This window comes from Pezoporus flaviventris, unplaced genomic scaffold, assembly GCF_033815535.1.
Source record: "Pezoporus flaviventris isolate CSIRO_AGI_PZ_B2104156 unplaced genomic scaffold, CSIRO_AGI_Pfla_v1 ptg000002l, whole genome shotgun sequence".
Taxonomy (NCBI): domain Eukaryota; kingdom Metazoa; phylum Chordata; class Aves; order Psittaciformes; family Psittacidae; genus Pezoporus; species Pezoporus flaviventris.
The window spans coordinates 35025325-35046279 of record NW_026892550.1 but is presented as its reverse complement, the minus strand read 5'-3'; the positions used below and the strand labels follow the sequence as shown (position 1 = coordinate 35046279).

The 20955-nt window shown below is 35.8% G+C and overlaps 1 protein-coding gene across 1 annotated transcript in view; it reads right to left on the bottom strand.

Annotated features, from left to right (window-relative positions):
* Positions 1–5237: 5237 nt before the first annotated feature.
* GPM6A (glycoprotein M6A) overlaps positions 5238–20955 on the bottom strand; it is a 117213-nt gene continuing 101495 nt past the window's right edge. Inside the window, exons 4-7 of the mRNA XM_061474802.1 lie at positions 14553–14706; positions 12580–12656; positions 11221–11286; positions 5238–7561 (exon numbers count right to left, since the gene is read on the bottom strand). Coding sequence (XP_061330786.1) covers positions 7409–7561; positions 11221–11286; positions 12580–12656; positions 14553–14706 — 450 coding nt within the window. The 3' untranslated portion in view covers positions 5238–7408. The remainder of the gene's footprint in view (positions 7562–11220; positions 11287–12579; positions 12657–14552; positions 14707–20955) is intronic.

Here is a 20955-nt window from a genome sequence, read left to right as displayed (position 1 = left end):
TCTAGAGGCCTGGTGTAAGCAGAAATCAAAACAAGCTGAATAGGCTCATGGAGAAAAGTCAAAACTGCTATGATTCTCACAGAATATTTTATAATTTGGACAAGTATTTGATAAATATGGTAAAGTAAAATAAGTTGCTTTTCTTGTAAGAAACAAAGTTCCCCTAATAATTGAATTTCCTATTTTCCATTAAGGGTGGCATTAATACGAGTGTAGCATGGAGGTCTATTCTCTGACTATACAACTGTCACAAACCTTTAAGGAGAAGGGGATACATGTGTTGTGTTCAGTATAGAGGATGCTGAGTAGCTAAAAAGAAGTATTGGGGCAACAGAAGTGACAGCCCTTTCAGTGAGAAAACTGGCTGCTAGTCACCACCTACAACAGAAACATTTTTCCCTGGGTCAAGAATGACTAAGATAAGGTGAATTCAAACAAGGAAAAGAGAGCTGTGTGCCCCAAAATACAGAGGAGTCCAATATTCATTCATGGCTTCACTTCGTGAATGAAGATTTGGGAAGGGCTTTACCCACCCTTACTACAAGCGCGCTGATTACTAAGAAAGGCCAATGTGAGATAGGCAAATCCGGCTGCAAAAAGCACAGTGAAAGGTCTCCTTAGGTGGTATAGGTGGGGTGCAATTCTTTCTACGTTTTATTTTCTCCTCAAGACTAGTTCTGCGTGAGTTCTCAAAGGAGTCAACAGCATTATGTGTGGTGTGTCTCCAAGTCTCCCAATTGGAGGCCAGGGTGGACCACTGATGATAGTCAATATGGCGAAGACTAAGGTATTGTTTCAGGGAGTCCTTAGATCTCTTCTTTGGGGCACTTCTCTTGCGGCAACTGGTGGCAAGTTATAAAAGTCTGCAGGATATCAGCTGACTCTTCTTCTAAGTCTGGAATGATTTCATACAACAGAGCACTGATTAACTGTATATTTTATAAAAATCTGTTTTACCAGACTATACATTTTATGTGTGTGTGTATTTAAAAGATATGAAAAATAGAATCAAATATTGCAAAAAGTCCTAACACATATCACTTGGTTTTAAGCAAGACATATAAATAGCAGACCTTCCACACTCCTCAACCTCAAATCCTGACTTGGTTCCCCTCTGTTAGTGAAATACAGTCTTGCTTCAGTGGGGCCAGAATAGTGTTTGCAGCAGTGATCCTCTTGTTCATCACCCATCTGTTCCTTCAAGGAGAAACGTGGCTTTGGACTGCCCAAAATTGCTATGTTCCAGGCAGTATTCGCCCCTTGTACCTTGTCAGAAACTCTCACTATTCCTTGAGCCCCTGAGTCCTATGAGGCATACCTGTGTATAATTCTTTAATTGAGGTACAGGTCCTGAGCCCGACTTGTTAGTTTGCAGATAGGGTTTACTAGGAAGAGAAAATCTTACCTTTCCTTGTCTTGCTCTTTTTTCACTGTTCTCACCCCTGTTTCCAGCCATGTGGTACACCATTCAGTGTACTGGTGAGATCTCCCCTTCTCAGCAGCAGCAAGCTTTATGTTCCTTCAGTTTCACTTAAAATCACGGCACAAGGAAAAGCAAATAATGAAAGGAAAACACAGACATGAATGAAATATCTTACTGAGATATTCCTGCCTAACATTTTCATGTTTCAAACAGTGGCATCGATATGAGGGGTTCAACACTGCCTTCTTGAGAAAGGTTTCAGTCTGCTTAATCAGCTCAGAACAGCCAGCTGATGAACACGACCATTTGCCTCTGTGTCTAACTGTATGATTTAGTTTATCATTCCAAAAGACCGAACTTGTGAGAGTGTGATTGTACATGCAAACTAAACAGGCTGAATCATAAAATTCCAGGAATTTATTTGCATGTTTTAACTGGGACTTGAACCTGTGGAGGATAAATTTGTTCCTGATGAGATTCAGTCTTAAATTAATATTTATCCTCAAGAAGAAATACAGGTGAGTAAACCACTTTTTAAAAATGCAGGACTTACTGTCTCAGAAAGCAAAATATTCTCTATTAACTATGAAAATGATTTATGCCTAAATATATTTTTTCCTGGACAGCTGAGAAGAAAAAATATTTAGAAACTGGAAAACCTCTCATCACTTTTCCAGCCTATGCAGTATTTCTGGCTTGAGCAGCTCAAAGTGCAGAACCATCAACTATTCACGCAAGCCTCTTGTTAGTTTCTTCAAATCTTTTTTATTTAGTATGATTGGGATCTAGTGGAAAAATGCCAGTTGTTGCTGTGTTATTGCTACAGCTGTGGCAGCTGCTTTGAAATGAGCTTCTGTTTGACATTACCTCACCACTTCTAGAGAAGATACATTGCCCCCAAATCATCCCTTTTAGCTATGGGAAGTTTGTCAATGCTAATTCAAAGAGCAACTAAAATGATCTTCTCTGGGGCTCGTATTTATCTGGACAGACTCCACTTGTCATGGGGGAAAGGTCCGCAACAGCTTGTGCAAGGTGGGCAGAACTGTTTTCTCAGGACAACTGTGTTCCTGCCGAATATCTGCAAGTCTCCTGGCTGATGCTTAGACTTCTGTAAACCACAGGTAATCCACACCTCTACTACTAACTAGCTCTCTCAGTGTACCAGCAGAATCACTCACCTGTCACCACCATTGATAATAACTATTAAATAGAGACGTAACCCTCTGAAGTCTCGTAATCCTCCACAGATATCTTAAGGAACAAGAAACTATAGTTGAAAATCTCAAACTTCAGAAACTGCTGGAGTTCCTTCCTCATTGAAAAGACAGAACAACTCGTGGGGGAGAAAGAGCTGTTAAATACATTAAATGTTTTGAGCTTGTTCTCTTTAATTGATATCAATCCAAAGTGGAGGCAGTGCTGAAATGTGATATCACTTGGAGACATAAATTGTTTTCCTGCCTAACAGTATCTATTTGCAGGGTTTCTGTGCAACAGAATGGAAGTAAAATGTTGGGTGTTTTTTTTAAGAGACAGCTTGTATAAACACCACCTTTTTCCTACTGGGATGAAATGCATTATAGTCTGGTCTTTAATGGCTTAGCTGAATCGAGCTGTGCTCTTCAGAAAACCAGCTGTAGTCATACTTAGGGTAACCCAGAACTGAGTAATTGAAAGATGCATTGGATCTTCACAACAGAAAAACTCTATAAACTTTTGCCATTGATTGTTATAAGTGATACAGTACAGGAATGTTCTGTCTTACTATCTACTATACCAACTGAAGGTGAATTACAGTCATGGTCATGTTCAACAAATACTTATGACCAACACATATATGTTGCAATTTAAATAAATGCACTAAGTCAAGATTAATGATTGCATACTTTATTAAAATATAATTTGTAAATATGTTTCCAATTATAGTAGAAATCCTCTTGCTTCACTTTAGCTCCTGTGGGGGAAAAAAATCATTAACATTTAGAATCATGAAAATAGCAAATAATTTCAGTGCCTCCTGATTTTAACATGACGCACCGCTATATGATACATTTGCCTCAGGAGAGAGGCTGGCTTAAAAATTCCCTTTCCTCTCTCTTCACCCTTGTTTGTAGCCACTCATCCCCACAACTGCAGTGCACTTCACTGTTGCCTAAATTATACTGATTGAATGTTTTATGTGGTTGTGCTGACAATAGAAACACCAATACCATCTCTCTGAGGGATAAAATAAAATTGTGCAAAATAAGAAAAAAAGAGGAGATGTGGGTAGGGGAAAATGGGTGGGAAGGATTTGTAACCCAAGCAATTTTTAAATGTTTCATAACATGCTATTAGTACCATTGATGGGCTACAGTAAACCGTAAAGAAAATGTAAAACTGAGAATATAAGCCTGGAAATTTCTTAAACTGGAATTTTCATTTAACTACATGCTCCCGTTTGTGCAGCAAAAGAAAAAAGGTGCTGCATTGATTCATCTGCAATTGGTTTTCTTGTTTCTGAAGACAGGGTAGTCACAGTTTAGACTAGGCACAGAAGAGTCTGTAGAAATTAACATCCCTGAAACCTACCTTAGGAAGAATTAGTATAGGCTGTCAACAAAGACTATGGAATAAAACAAATATGCACAGAGTCTGAAGTGAATTGGTTACTACTGATGTGCTGTGGGAAGCTCATCTACCTCCTTGGCTCGTGCTACTAATGAAAAACTGACATTATGGCACATATTCTCATCAAGAGCACACAAAGAACTGTGTAACAGGTAGTTAACTGAGAAACAAACATATTCTGAAATTGTGTTTTGATTAATTTTCCTTAGTGATATCATGTCAATTTGTACTGCCATCAATTTCACTTAAGTTACTTTGCATCCACATAAGTAAGGTAATATTGTTATCAAGGTTTTAAAGCATTAGCTACTGTAGCATCTAGATATCAATATCCTTAAGAACTTTCAAACAGATATCAGACCAGCTTCTGCTGAGCTGTTCCAAACAACACTGCAGTAATGTGAATTCACCCAGCTGTTCTCTTGACTGATATACTAAAAATATTACAAGTATGGCTCATGCTACCTGGCTCTTTCTTAACTATGAAATTCTGATCTTAGACATTATTTTACTCTCTTATTCTGAAGAGTAAATTTTATATAATATTGGGATATGTTACATATATAATAATTTCTCTCTATATAAATTTTTTATATATATAAAACTATTTCTATATATCAAAATTATTTATATATATATAAATTATAGATCATTAGGATATATTGTTTCTGACACTAAATATTGAGTAAGAGACATATTTGAAGCGATCTGCAAATGAACAATGACCAGGAGTTGTAATACAGTGGAAAAAACTACCCAAAACTGAGGCATAATTTCTAACCATTGAAAGGCTGCACAGTGTACTTTTACCTGTGTTCGACTTGTAAAGGTACAGGCCAGGGGGAATTGTGTCATGAAAAGGGATAAGATTATCACTCTTTAGAGCTTGGATAACTTTTTTTTTTTTTTAAATTATTCATGTCAATCAGACTTTTCTTTTTTGCCAAAGATTTGACAAAGACAGATTCTCTAATTAATATAACCTCTCCAGACTATTTGTTTTTAAATCTTACTCTTTGTTCTCATTATTCCTGCTAAAGGAACTATCTTCTTGAACATTTAAAAGTAGGTTGTACAAAAAATGCGTAATACTGAGAACAGTCCACCACTAGCAAAGACAACAGAAGGAACAAGCTTCTTCCATTTCAGGTTATAATGATTTGTCCAGTATAGGCAAAGAAAAACTATGTGACACAAACAATTAATAAGTACACAAAGTACACAAGTGTGTTTATTACATTTTTGCAAGCACTTTGTTCTACACTTCAAAAACGCCACCATCAAGCTGTTGGCACATTTATGTACAAAACAGATTAATTGTAATGCCTGCTACAAAGCATTCTTTGTGAAAATACAAACTCTAATACCAGAGAAGAGCCAAAAGCATTAACATCATTACATGAGTTTAAAAGACATTTTTAAAAATCAGCACAAACGTTTTAAGACACAACTGAAACACTACAATATAGAATCCAAAAAGAAGTTCCTAATACTTTTTGCAGAACTGTAATACTGGTACTGCACATTACCAGAAAACTGTCGACCCTGTAGGAAAGCCTAAGTGTAAAAAAAATAAAACCCCAAACAAAGCCCCAAATAAAAAAAAAAAAATAAATCCCAAACAAGCAAAAAAAAAGATAACAAAAAAAAAATTCAATCAACTAATACTACTACTTAATGCATTATCATGCCACAAGTAACTATAGTATCACCCTCTACTTACTACAAGAATTGTTAAAAATTACTGATGATGCATGACTAGTAATAGTACAAAGAAGAGTTTTACTCAAGAAGTTTTATTAGAAATGCACTTACACTGAGAGAGAATTCACAATGGTCCAATAAGTGCACAAAACTACCTAAGATTTTTAACACTGACAAAAATGTCTTGTCAGGCTACATCACTTTAAAAGACACTTTACAGCATTCTTGTAGCATTAGAAATAGGCAAAAAAAAAAAAAAAAAGAAAGAAAAGGAAAGAAAAGAAAAAAGAAAAGAAAAGAAAAGAAGAAAAAAGTAAAGAAACAAAAAAGAATCCCAGCAAATTTGGTCCAATAATACTGACTTTTCTTACATAAGGTTTTTTGTTTTGTTTTTGGTACAGGTAATTCTTTCAAATTAAGATGACTTACCTTTCTGATAACAATTTCCTATCAAAATAAAGGATCAAATATATTACTATACTTTCAAATAATATCTTTAGTGGTCTTTCACCTTACTTCAATGTAATACAGGAAAACCAATATGTGTAGGAAAGCTAGAAGCCAAGCTATAACATTTATGGAAGTCTCATTTAATATATCTTTTACAGTTCAGACAGGTGCAATCCATTTAAATATTGAAAGCAGGTAAAAAGACATCTGACTCCTATTGTCACTGTATTTTTGATATATTACTTTCATAAATGTAGCTAAGCAGTAATTTCTTACATCATCACATGAACAGCTCCAATTTAGCATAACCATCATTGAATTAAAGAGAGATCATTCTGTAAAAAACTATGGATAACTATATCACTAAATTAACAATCGTTATATACCATAACTCTTTAACAGGTAGCCGTGGTATTGAATTCCTTCAAAAGGCAAGTGGCCATGCATTGTTAGCACCACGGTCTGCATGCTCACAATACAAACAGGAATTATCACCCATGGAACTTGGAACAAGAGAATATTCTTTAAAAACATCAATAATAATACAATGTTAACAAAGATAAGAAGCACTTTTTTTCCTTTTTTTAGTTTTTTTTAACTTTTTTTCTCTTTTTTTTTTCCTTTTTTCTTTACCCACTACAAATTTAGAAATTGCACCCTTGATTGTTTAAAACGTTAGTAGGACCTTCATTCAACTGGATCAGGGTCCATCTAGCAAGTTTTCCAAATATAAAGCAAAGTCATCAGAATGTTTTCTTACTGTATTGTACATCAGGTACAATGGTCCCTTTGAAGTATACCTGTAGTTAAAGTAGTTACTGAACTCAAAACTAAAAAGTATAAAAAGCTACCTTTTTTTTCAAAAACATATAATAAACAATGCAAAAGGTGTTATGCATAACACATACAAAGTGATTAAAAAAATCAAACACATATTTGCATTTGACAATAGTTTAATATCCTTGATCTAGCAGAACTAATTAGCTTAAGAGAATTCAGGAAAGGCTATTTAGGAGCTTTGTGGTAGAGAATGGTCACACAAAGTAAGAACTAATTAAGAAACCAAGTGCTAGACAACCAAGAATTGTACATGGGTGATATGTAAGTCACCCAAACAATCTTTTGTGAGAAGCACTTTCAATTGTTTTTAAAATGGTTGGATGGTCTTTAGTTAAACAGCAAAGCATTCTCATGGTAAAAAGTAAGACAAGATTTCTTTTATGTGTAAGCGTTAAGCCGCTCTTTAGAGCGAGTAGAATGAATATCATGAAGCTCTTGTTCCTCCTTTGATTTAATATCCTCATATTTTTGCATTCTGCAAGCGTCTTTCACATAGGCCCAGTTGGCAGACAAGACCATGAGATAATGAACCTATAAGAGAAGTCACAGAAAGTTAGGAACCAAGAGAACTAATCATAATAGAGCAACTTCAAACTTGAAAACTATATGATAGAGATTGATGATAGCTCTTTTATCAAAAGGAGCTAAGCGTGGTTAAGTCAAGAAGTAGAACAGCAACCTGACACAAAGTTCAAGCTTGAACTGAACTGAAAAAAACAGCAAAACATCCCTGCTTTACTATTTCAACTACTCCACACATCCTCATGGAAAAATTAGTTTCAAATAGAAGAATATAATTTGAACCTTGAACAGATTGTAGACATGAGAATCCTAGAAGTGGGGAGCCTTTGAGCAGTGTACTCATGTCTTCCTGGCCTTTTAAAACACGTGTACCAGAAAACCTTTCAACTGAAGAATACATGATGAAAACGGGACCACATAGGCACATTTCTTATCCTCACAAAAGTTATGATAACAACCCAGTAAAAGCCAAATTTAAACCTAATGCATTGCAGTTTCACTTGGCATTTTTCTTCTACTAAAAAAAAAAAAAAGACAAACTATTCTGAAGGTACATTGGCCACAGTCTTACCTTCATTCAACTCCCATTCTTTGCCCATCTCTTCCTTAAAATTTTACAAACCCAAACTTCTGGAACTCTTGGAGTTCACACTCACTATAGGTAGGATGACTTGCCTGGAAATAACTACTTTAGTTTATATAATGTCAAATAAACATCCATGTTATATAATGACATATATGTTTAATAGTCCCACCACCTTCGTTTTTTGTTTAACACAAAGTTCCTAGATAACATTGTCACACTAAGGAGGTCATCTCTAACTATCTGTCTAATTGAATTTCACACTTCTGTGACCTGAATAGCCTGAAGCCAGTGGGGCTCCGTCAAGGCTTATTCAATTTGAAGCAGGGCAGCTTCTATAGTCTGCCTCAGGATGTTTTAATTACAGACATATACAAGACAGCACATGGTTTTTGCATATTGAAACATTCTGTCCTGGTTTTGGTTGGGATAGAGTTCATTTTCTTCCTAATAGATGGTGCAGTGCTGTGATTTGGCATTCATCTGTTTCAGTTGTTCCTAAGTGGTGTTTACCCTGATCAAGGACTTTTCAATCCCCCATACTCTGCCAGTGAGGAGGTGCATAAGAAGCCTGGAGGAAGCACAGCCAGGACACCTTACCCAAACCAGCCACGGGGGTATTCCATATCACAGAACATCATGCTTGGTATACAAAGTGGTGGGAGTTAGCCAAAAGTGTCTGATTACTGCCTGGGACAGGCTGAGCATTGGTCACGAATTGTGCTGTATACCACTTATATTTGTTTTTCTTTTTTTTTTTTTAGTTTTAGATCTCTCTGTTATCTCCTTTTTCATTAATATTATCAGTAGTAGTATACTTTACTCTGTTAAACTGTTTTATTTCAACCCATTGTTTTTAATTTTTTCCAATTCTCCTCCTCATCCTATCAGGGTGGTTGCCAGCTGCACATTGCTGCTTATATTTCTTTATATGGTGAAAGTATGCTTCAACATTTCAGAACTGTAGAATTGCATCTAGTCTAGGGAGGGTTTGGGTTTACTTTGTCTTTCCTTTCCTTTTGGGACCTGTCGTTATACCAGGAGGGCAGAAGACTAAATAACTTTTTCTTCCCGTTATATGCATCCAATATTCTGCAGAAAAGCACAGTCATACTGGGAGACAGGGACCAGACCACTTATACATTCCTCTTGTTTCAGGAGAATTGATTGCACCTCCATCTTGCAGGACAAAACCTCTGGGGAAGTTGAAGAGCACTTCTTACACGGTAACTTTTGAGAGGGGAAACTGTCTCATAATTCAGTTTTGCTGTAGTGGTTTTAGGAAAACATCACAGGCAGAATGCTTGCTAGCTTTAGAATCAACCCTTTGGGATGGTAGAATTTACATTTAAACAACTTCATGTCTTCTGTTTCTATCTGACACAACATCAACAACAGTAAAATATATATTACATCAACAATAATTTCTGTATTTGTTTATTACCTATACAGACATGAGAAAGAATAGCAATGTTTAGAATCATACATAGTCCAAATGAATTATAATTCAAAATTCAATTTTTTTCTGTGCATTTGGATGGTGCAGAAATTACTAGCACTTAGTCCTCAATTTACATTTCTGTTGAAACAGTCAGTGCTGTCATGCTTCCTCTATGCAGTCACAGAATCCAATAAAAAGCATACTTGTGTGTGGGTAACCCTTCAAAAATAGGTGTGAGCCATCAAAGTGAATTCCTAGTGGATTAGTGCCGGGTGTAACACATCTATGGCATCTTTGATATGGTACTGTGACCTATAAAGGGTTTTTTTAAACCTCGTTGAAAGTATCATGTATTTAAGCTGTGTGGCTCAATGTGCCTGTGTAATTGGCTTCCACTGAAGATGTGCTTCTTTTTACTAAAAATCTTTCAATGGCTATTCCTATTCAAAACTCTTCTTTGAAATGCAGAATTGTCATCTGAACAAATTAGCATTTGATAACTACTACTGAATATACTTTAAAACAATAATGCACTGGAGAACTAATGGTTTCTTGGATGTAGTTTCCTGACACTAATATACCTATATATTATTATTTGGTTACCATTTTTCAAACTGGAAGCATAAAAATCTAATTTTGGAAAATCAAATAAATTATTAATATAAGTTATATTCTACTATTATTATTTGTGGTCTTGAAACAAAAATTACATTGAAAATACATTTCTTCCCTTTGGCTGTCTCTGCTAAGTGATGCCCTCTTGGCAGGGTGTCACATAATACCAAAAAAAATGGCACAGAAGAATAAAAACAAATCACTAATGCAACAGGAATGCTAGGTTAATTGAATGTTCTCTGATTGTCTTTTTTTATGAATGCAATTCTAAGGAGAATGAAATATTTATGAACTTAGGATTCAATCAAAAATTACCAGTAGCAGTTATAATGGTAATAAACATCACTAATGCTTTTCTTATGGAATGTGTAAATATTGAGTACCAGCCATTTTTCATTTCTCATTTCAGTGTGTATTATGCAAACCTACACTGGAACAGAATCCCTATTCTAACATTATTTTTATGTTTAAGCACATACAACACACAAAAGCCAAAGAACAAGGAACTAGCTCATGCACTTTTTTCTCAGTGGAACATTTCCTTTGTCAAAATGGGATCAAATTCAAAATAATCTTCATTATTTAAAAAAAACCAAAAATTTGTCCTGGCAGAAAAACTGATGTATTCACATACATACACAGAACTGACAAAAAGAGTCTGCTCCTAAAATAGCAGCATGGCAAACCTGTGAATACCCAGAAAGTCATAAATCATAAAAGTATATTACTACGGTCATGAAACAGACATGGGAGTTCACACACTTGCCTGAAGAGAGCAAGTGAACAGTAAAAATTCTAAGCATGTACTTAAAGGTGAAGTTTTATTCAAAAAAAGCAATCACGATGTTCTACTTTAAAAGGAATCCACCAACATATTTTAAATGGAGATGAGAGTACTGAATTACAGACTTATACTTTAGTAACAGCATTGAATGATAGTATGAAAATTGAATAACTGATACTAAGTAACAACCAGAATGAATTAGCAATTCAGATGATGAAGGAAGTACAGAATGCTGGGTAGCTTACCATAGCAATGACTGCTGCTCCAGCTCCAGCAAGAGCCACAATGAACAAGTGGAATGTCATGTTTAGCTGCAAAAAGGGACAAAGAAAGTGACTTTCATGGTGGCACACTAAACAGAAACTGAACAAAAAGTAAGAATAACATAGAGCAAATAATCACCTTCCTGGTGATACCATTCTACCAAGTAATGATTACTGATACTTTTTCTAAAAGACTGAGATCCCTACATGACATTATGCTTGTACTTGTTTTGTCACAATACTCATAGCAGGGATAAAGCATAATTCTATTTTAAAATATTATATTTAAACCATAAAATATTAAGCAAACTTATTATTTGAAAATAAACAGCCCTGCACTTTTTTTTTTTTTCCAATTACAATAATACCTTACGAGATCTATAAATGTTTGTGGTGGTTTCAATAGTGGCAGAGACAGCCTAAAGAAACCCTATTTTCCTTAGGTGTAGCTTTCCATCCTCATATACTGATTTACTTCCCTTCCAAATTTCTCAATAAAGTTTAACCAAAGTCATATAATATAAAACAGGTTTCTTAAACAATCCAAGTTAACTACCTTCCTTTCCCCACTCCAAACAAAATGACTACATTTGTTTTAATTTCAGTGTTCTGGTTTGCCAGCACACTGAGTGTTGACCGCATAGCAAGGGTTGCATTTTCTTAGATGGTTTTGTTACAAAGGCAGATCGTGTACCTTCATTCTAAGAAGATTTATTCAAACACAGTAAGACCCAGTGAAGCATTTATCAAAGCATTCTCTGACTTCAGAGGGATCAAGATTTTAGCCTCTCTTTTTATGTGAATAGATGTAATTTTGTTTATCCTTCATTCCTGATCATTTAAAAATGCAGAAACCTCAGCCAGACTGAAATAGGTGGCCTTTGCCTAAGGGAAAAACCGCAAGGAAAAATGTACTATGTGTTATTATCCTAACACACTGCAAGATTTGGTCAAATCCATTTGAAATCTTTACTTTCCTGTCACAACAGTAATCATAAGATCTTCAAACAGTGATTCATTGTATAGACCTATTCATTGTGCAGCAGATGCATTAGCTTTCAAAAACATCTCAGTAGAAATATACATGACAATGGGATTCATAAAAAAGAAATAAAAAAATACAAGCATATTTTAGAAAACAAAAAGCTGTAGAAATTGTACTGTCTAAATCTGATATGTGATAAAAGACTAGGGAAAGTACTTGCTGACTGTATTTTCCACTGGGATTTTATTGCATCACCATAGCTATTAGAATTAGAACATTAAGAGCAAGAAAACACACATCAGTTATTTTCTACTATAACATATATTATGATTTGCCAAAAATATCACATTATTCACCTCATTAGAGTCACACATCTTGACGAAACTTTCTGAAGAGGTGCAAACCTTCTTTTCCTCTCCAATAGTTACAATACCTGGAAGCAGAATAAATATTCACAATATTTAATATTCTTATCATATAGAATCTTACTTCATATGAGCTAAGATATACAAATTCTTGACTGCCTTGTAGAACTTTAACAAAAGTCAGTTTTTTGTTGATCGGGGCTGAAAAACCTCCCCTATTACGAAAGGCTGAGAGAGTTGGGGTTGTTCAGCATGGAGAAGACTTAGGGGAGACCTTATATTGGAAGGTGAGGCCTTCCAATACTTAAAAGGGCCTACAAGAAATCTGGAGAGGGACTTTTTACAAGGGCATGTAGTGACAGGAAAGGGGGAATGACTTTAAACTGGAAGAGAGGAGATTTAAATTAGATATAAGGAAGAAATTCTCTACTGTGAAGTGGTGAGACACTGAAACATGTTGCCCAGAAAAGCTGTGGCTGCCTCATCTCTGGCAGTGTTAAAAGCCAGGTTGGATAGAGCCTTGGGCAACCTTGTCTAGTGGAAGGTCTCCCTGCCCATGGTAGGGTAGGATGGAACTAAATGATTTTTAAGGCCCCTTCCAACCCAAACCACACTGTGATCTATGATACTAGTTAATTTCAGCCATTAAAAAACTAACACAGAATGTATTTAGTGAAAGCCCTATTAGGAAACATGCAGATAATAATTTTTCAGCCATTTCTGAAAGCATCTTCATCCCTGGTTTTGATCAACACACTAATCAAAACAACAGAAATTTATTTGCAACTACTACATATACTCACCATGTTGTTCACAAACATTCTCTATACTCATGTGAAGAAAGGTGCTGCATATTGTTTTCAAATGTGTTGATCTGCTACAAAGCTTCATTCAGTAGTTATAAAAAAGCATTACCCAAATACACTTTATTGTAATAACAGTTTCTCTATCAACAAAAATAACTAGAATCTGATACATTGTTTCCTTTAGATAATGTCTAGATGGTAAATAAAAGACTAGCTTGAAGAGAACTGTTATAACTTGGTTATCATGAAAAATGGTACTGTTCTTTCTATCAGTAATCAGTGTTTTTTACACTGAATTTACAGGAACCAGGTTTGTTCACAGAATATACATTTTGCATGTTAATGTTACACACACATTTTAAATAGAATTAATGATAAAAAGTAGCCATGAGCATTAGCAAAATAAAAAGTCATAGAAAGAATTAATACTCTTGAGATCTTTATGGATAATTACTTTCTCAACTCACTTCTCAAGCTGGGGGGGAATCAATAAATTAAAAAAGTTTTTTTTCCCCATGTGAAAACACTAATGTGAAATATTTCATTGAAATATCACCACCAACACAAGAATTCTCAGACTTCTTAGAGTTCCAAATCCCCTTTCGTCCAGATTTATCATCCCATCAGAACACAGGTATGTGCATATCCCAACTTTATTTTAACCTTCACAGTTTAGGCTTTAGCCCTACTCTTTCTTCACCAGCCTCTTCGAGTGTTACTGTTTATATTATCACTCCTCATCAACATTTTTGCAAGTAATCAATCTTGTCCTGTCCCAGTTCACTTCTGCAGATAGAAATGATCGCCTAGGATCCACATCTGCAAATCAGTGTCCTACCACAAGATTAAAGAGTCATTCTTCAGATAAATGACTAATTAAGCATTTCAGACAAGTTCCAGCAATTTCAAAAGAAGAGACTAAACAGAAACCTCAAGCCAAATTTTCAGTCCTCTGGGAAGATCAACAATGCTGATTAAATTTTGTCAGGCCCAGAAATGCAGTGCATTTTTAATATACTGCCTTGACTAGTGTGCAAAAGGAGAGAAAGAGATGCTTAACAATGGTTTCAGAAACACTGAAGCAGTTCATTTGAGATACAATATGATGTTTTCTTTTATGAAATCTTGGTTTATATTTAGTGCTGTTCATTCACATACCATACTGGCGAAGATCCAAGCAGAGATTAGCTCCATCCACTATGGTGGCATTTCGGCAAATGGTCCACAGATTGAAGTACATGTAAACAGGCAGAGATGTAAAAGCTGTAACTCCAAGCCAGGCCAACATAAAGATGTATGTCAGCATAATAAACTGCAGAAAAAGAGGAAAAAAAACAAAACTGGCGGTATGTCAGAATTTAACTGATACTCCATTGCAAAAAAGGGAACAGAAACGTGACACACGCATTTCTGACTGTATTTGTCTGTATCTGCCCTTATTTAAATGATGGTTTTGGTCTGATGATCAATTAACAATCAAAATGACTTATGGAGCACTAAGATGATGTTTCTGAAGAAACAGCAGTTATGCTTCCAGAAGTACAAGCTTATTCTGCATTCTTGTCACTCTTGGGCCTACAATTGATGCAAAGCACCACATCTGAAGTACAGACAGCTGCATGCTTTGTGAAGCTTGTCTCTCCCTCTCTCTCATCACCAGTACTCCATAGTTAAGACAAGAGGCCACATGGTTGGATTTTTTCCACTATCAATCATGATGCAAAATATTAGAATGAAATACCATAGCTTTTGCTTGCTTTTGCTTTTAAAATTTGACTTTTAATAAAACCAATACATTATCCATGGCAGTGTCAGAATCTCATTGGCAAATCTATTCTGTATTGAACCAATGAGACAACATATTTGTCATTTTATTACCACATTTGAACATGTTTGGGGTCTACATAAAGGAAATTCATCATTCAGAACAAATTAGGGTGCTTACTTCTGTTAAGAAGTGTATTAAATTATGTGCTCTGCAACATGTGTTCTCCAAAGGCTACACATTTTCTTTTTTTAGCAAAGATTATAGCAATCTGCTTGCAGGAGGCATTGAACTCTACTTGCCTTCAGGGCCAGTAGTTACATTAACACACCCAGCTTCTGTACGTAGCTAAGCATGCTACATTACTACTCTCTGTTAACCTGAGACAACTAGTAGACGCATTCACCAATAACGATTACCTTTTGATTTTATGCTGTGGAAAAGATATGAAGATGCTACATAATTAAATGTGGAAGTAAATCAGCCCCAAGATTTGATGGCTTCAGAAATGCTGACAAATATAAACACATTCCTGAATCAAAAAACTTTCAGCACACTAGTACTTCTTTAGTTGCTTACTATAGAAAAACACTGACTCTGAGAATAAGAACTGGTTTTGTAAACTGAGTAAGAGGGTCCATAATCTGCTTAAAATTAAAACTTAACAACTACGTAAGGGGAAAATGGACGATATCTTCTAATTCTTTTTTAATGTAAGTTCTCTCACATCAGGTGATAAAGGCAAAAGCTTATTTATAAACACAGGTTTTATCTGTGGAAATCAAACAAGGCCAGACTCAAAAAGGTTGTAAATAGTAGTAAGAATTGTTAGAGGGGTGGCTTGTCCATGTGGACCTGATCAGGAAAGCAATTCAAAACAACAAACAGATTGAATTTTAGGTATGGCAGTTTTATTACTTTGAAGTTATGGGATGGACATTCTCAAGCAACATTAAAGAAGCCTTAATTTCATTTAATTTAACTCACTTCCAAAGATTATTAAATAAAAGCCATTTAAATTCTGAGGAAGTGTATTTACATAGGGATCTAATGTAGTTTAATTAATCCAGTTTAAAATTCAATTGAGATTAATTTTCCTGATTGTCCCTAGATAGATGAGTCTTTTGCCAGTAGTTTGAAAAGCTAGAGTATTTACAGCACTAAAAATAATTAGCAGAAGGGTGCAGGAATGTTAAAGTAGAACTAATAGAAGTATTCCATATACTTGGTATCTTCTTTCTATCCTTTATTTAGGACTCAACACTTTAGCTTTACCTGCCAGTTGGTAAGTAAGGAACCATTTTAACTTTAGCATCAAAACCGTTTAAAGATTTTTAGAATGTGTTCATAAAGATAATGGAGGTTTTCCTTTCCAACTTTTCCCAAAACCATACTTACTAGAAAATCAATTGATAAAGTGAAAGCAAAGTCTAGAAAAAAAAGTATATGATAAATCTACTACTTGAATGTTACAGAAGACTTTTCTGCCTGTCAGTTGCTTTATATAATGGAAATACTATTCTAAATACTGAAGAGAAAATCATCAATGCAAGTAAATAGTGTTCTGTACACACTTGTATTTATTTATTTTTCATTACTGCTCCTTTATTTTTTTCTCTCCATACTACTGTGGTAAGGCTAATGAGACAACATCTGGTTCAACCCCAGGCACTCATTTACAAATAATTACTTGGAAAATTACTTAGAAACGTAGATTCACTTCAGGTCTATGAATTCCCAACTAAAATGCTATGTTTGATCTTAATTTATTATCAAGCTAGATAGTTGTACTCAATTTTTCTAAAGTGGGAGGGAGACATAAGAAAGAAGGCTTTCCCTTCTCAGAATTGCCTTTAAATTCTCAGTTTACTATATTCTAGAAATAATTTAAAAGTAAAATCAGCCTTCTATTCTATGACTTAGGTAAAACTAGGTAAATCTGAGACCTTATTTTTGAACCTTCTAGAATTTCTAAACTACGTAATAGTTCATAAATTTAGTACATCTTTCAAAGTAGTACATGTATAATAATTTAATGGACAACTAAATATTTGATATTAGTTACATTACTGAGATATGGTAACTATTTTTAAGATTAGGTTCCGCACAGATTCAGAAATCTTCCTTCTCTGTGATTACTACAGAACGGAGAAAAAATGTCAGCCGTATTATGAGCATTTCTATCCCCTCTTAATATCATTTTATTTCCTGAGCTGCAATATGGATGAAATTCTTTGTAGTCATGCTTGCTTAAGAAGCTTGCTTAAATATCTGTGCTGAGATAATACAAAGCATTGGTGTAGCAAAGAGGGAAAAAACAGAGCTTATTATCCCCTAAAAAACCAAAATCTGCCTTGGGCATAGAATAAGAGCAGCAGAAATCTGTCAGATGATAGCTGCTGGGAGTCACATGAACTGCTTTCTTAGAGAGAATTCCATTCTTGTTTGTGGAAGAGATTCTCTTTTAAAAACATGAGCCTGTTTAGTTGTGTGTCTTAGAAGAGTGAATCAAATGCTGATTTAATTTTAAAAAGCATATTTTAGAAAACGAAGAACTTCATTTTTCCTCTGTCAGTCATTTTTAACTGAATAGCCAATGGCCAATAATATGCCCAAATTCATGTCATAACACCAAAACAAATAGAGGGAAAAATTTAGAGAAATTTCTTCTGTTTCACGTAAGCATAACTAAAATTTCACATTAAATCACTTGGTAGTTATGAGTTATCCTTGGAAGCTGCTATAACTGATGTCAGTGAAGCAAAACACAAAAATGTGATCTGGGTAATACTACAATTTGTGCTTCAGGAGCAGTAAGAAACAAAAGGTTAACCTTGTACAAGAAGTTAGCAGTTTCTAGAAATTGAAGGTGCTAGTTTGTAATTTCATTATAATGAGTGAAACTCTGAATTTTATTTTTTCCTTAAACTACAGGTGAAAAATTAGAGTTTTTTTTTAGGTAATTTTCTCTGTTATTAGAATCTTCCCTCTTCACTCTTGAGACTTTACAAAAAATTCTTAAGGAGCCTGTTCACTCCAGGTACTAAATTCAGAACTGTTCTCCTAAGAGTCAAAGGGATCTTTCCCCTTTGAAGCAGCATTCACGATATGCGACAAGCCAAAGATTTATGAAATAGCAGTACAGCATCTTAAAGAGGTATCACAGAGGTTCTTTAGTGTGCTATGTACTGCATTGGTAGTGAAAATTGTTTTCTCTGGTCTGTAAGAAGCCAAACACATAAACGCAAAACAAACTATAAATGATAGTAAAATTCATCTACCAAATCATGAAGATAAAAGTTCACTAATCTATACTCAGTTCACACTGGGAAAGAAAAGCTAAAGTAAATAATTATTTGAACAAAACAATTCTGTAACCTTTTTAGAGGTTAATGTTTCATACCAAACACCATGGCTGGTAAAACCCTCTTGTCGGATTTAATAAGATTTTTGTTGGCAGTAATGGCTTTCCTGAATCACAGATTATCAAAGCCAGCAAATCATCAACCCTTCTGGAAAGATTTTTTTCTTATAAAATCTGTTGCACAATCAATTTCAGGAAGTAGAAATTTCAGAGCACGATCTGAAATGGCATGTATACAGCACGACAGCTTTCCTGGTGGTCATAGCTGGTTGAAATCTTGTTTCCACTGAAAACATTACCTAAATCTTATCTATTTTAATAAGATCTAGATTTCAGTTACCACTTTCTTTTAAAAATTTATGGTTGCTTGTCCCTTGAAAAGTACGTTCATTGAATTTCAAATACTGTTCTTGTTTTAGTTTATTATACATATTTTAAGACCTGAAGAAATATTAGATGATTGCTTCAGTGACCCAAGGGACAGTCTGTGACATATCTAAAAGGTACTATTACTACAGAGAGATGAATTGAAATGGAAACACAGTAAACTCCGGTCACTTTATTGCATAAGAACACTACTGCTTATTATAAAAAATAAAATACAAAAAACATAACAACATAGCAACAAATTCAGAAGTGCCTGAATAAAATTTAACTTCAGAAACCTCATGTCATTATGTAATTTTCTCTTCGTTCTAACCCACTCAGCTCATGTATGTTCACTTCCTCTCAATTTAGTCATATACTTTTTCTGAACTCTCTGACATGAGCTTTCAACACAGAGAGCTGTAAGATGCACATCTTAGAATCATAAAATACTTAGGGTTGGAAAGGACCTTAAGACCATCTAGTTTCAACCCCCCTGCCATGGGCAGCGACACCTCACACTAAACCATCTCAACCAAGGCTCTGTCCAACCTGGCCTTGAACACTGCCAGGGATGGAGTATTCACAACCTCCCTGAGCAACCCATTCCAGTGCCTCACCACCCTCACAGGAAATAATTTCCTCCTTATATCCAATCTAAACTTCCCCTGTTTAAGTTTTAACCCATTATCCCTTGTCCTGTCACTACATTCCCTAATGAAGAGGCCCTCCCCAGGATCCTTATAACCCCCCCTTCAGAAACTGGAAGGCTGCTATGTGGTCTCCACGCAGCCTTCTTTTCTCCAGGCTGAACAGCCCCAACTTCCTCAGCCTGTCTTCATACAGGAGGTGCTCCAGTCCCCTGATCATCCTCATGGCCCTCCTCTGGATTTGTTCCAACAGTTCCATGTCCTCATGTTGAGGACACCAGAACTGCACACAATACTCCAGGTGAGGTCTCACAAGAGCAGAGTAGAGGGGCAGGATCACCTCCTTCAACCTGTTGGTCACGCTCCTTTTGATACAGCCCAGGATACGGTTGGCTTTCTGTGCTGCGAGCACACACTGAGTCCAGCTCATGTCCATTTTCTCATAGACCAACACCCCCGAGTCCTTCTCCGCAGGGCTGCTCTGAATCTCTTCTCTGCCCAACCTGTAGCTGTGCCTGGGATTACTCTGACCAAGGTGTAGGACCTTGCACTTGTCATGGTTAAACTTCATGAGGTTGGCATCAGCCCACCTCACAAGTGTGTCAAGGTCCCTCTGGATGGCATTGCTTCCCTCCAGAGTATCAACCGAACCACACAGCTTGGTGTCATCGGCAACAAGACTGATGAACAAGACCAATCACAGCACAGATCCCTGAGGGACACCACTCGTTACTGGTCTCCAGCTGGACATTGAGCCATTGACCACAACTCTTTTGCGTGTGGCCATCCAGCCCGTTCATTATCCACCGAGTGGTCCATCCATCAAATTGTTCTCTCCAATTTAGAGACAAGGATGTCGTGTGGGACAGTTGCGAACACTTTGCACAAGTACCTTGCTGTGTCTATATCCATTTAGATTTTTTATCCTATGACACCCCCACAAAAATTCATTTACTTTCAGTTTTATGATCTAAGAAGTTCTTTCTAAGCCTTCACAGGCTCAGAAATTGTCTTTAACAGCTTTTTCCAGAAATCAAAACAGTACCTACAGAGATCATGCACCTCCATCCTGCCAAAAGCCTATTATGCTTTGGTGTGTAACCCTGTCTGTGCAGGACATCACCTGAAGATAAGCCCAGGGTGACTCTGGCTGTTTCTAACTGGAACAATGGGAGGCATCTGACCTCTGCAGTGCATTGTGTCGTCCTGATTCTGGTACAGGTTCTACATTGCACATCAGAACAAGGCCCTCTGTGCCATCTGATGGCAACTCAGAAGCATGAACAGGAATATCTTTTCAATTTCTTCCTGAACTACCATCTCTCTAACACCACATTCATTTTCATTCATCTATAAATTTAATTTCAATACTAATAAAAACTTACTTAGCTTTAGCACTTTGCCCAGCCTTAAATT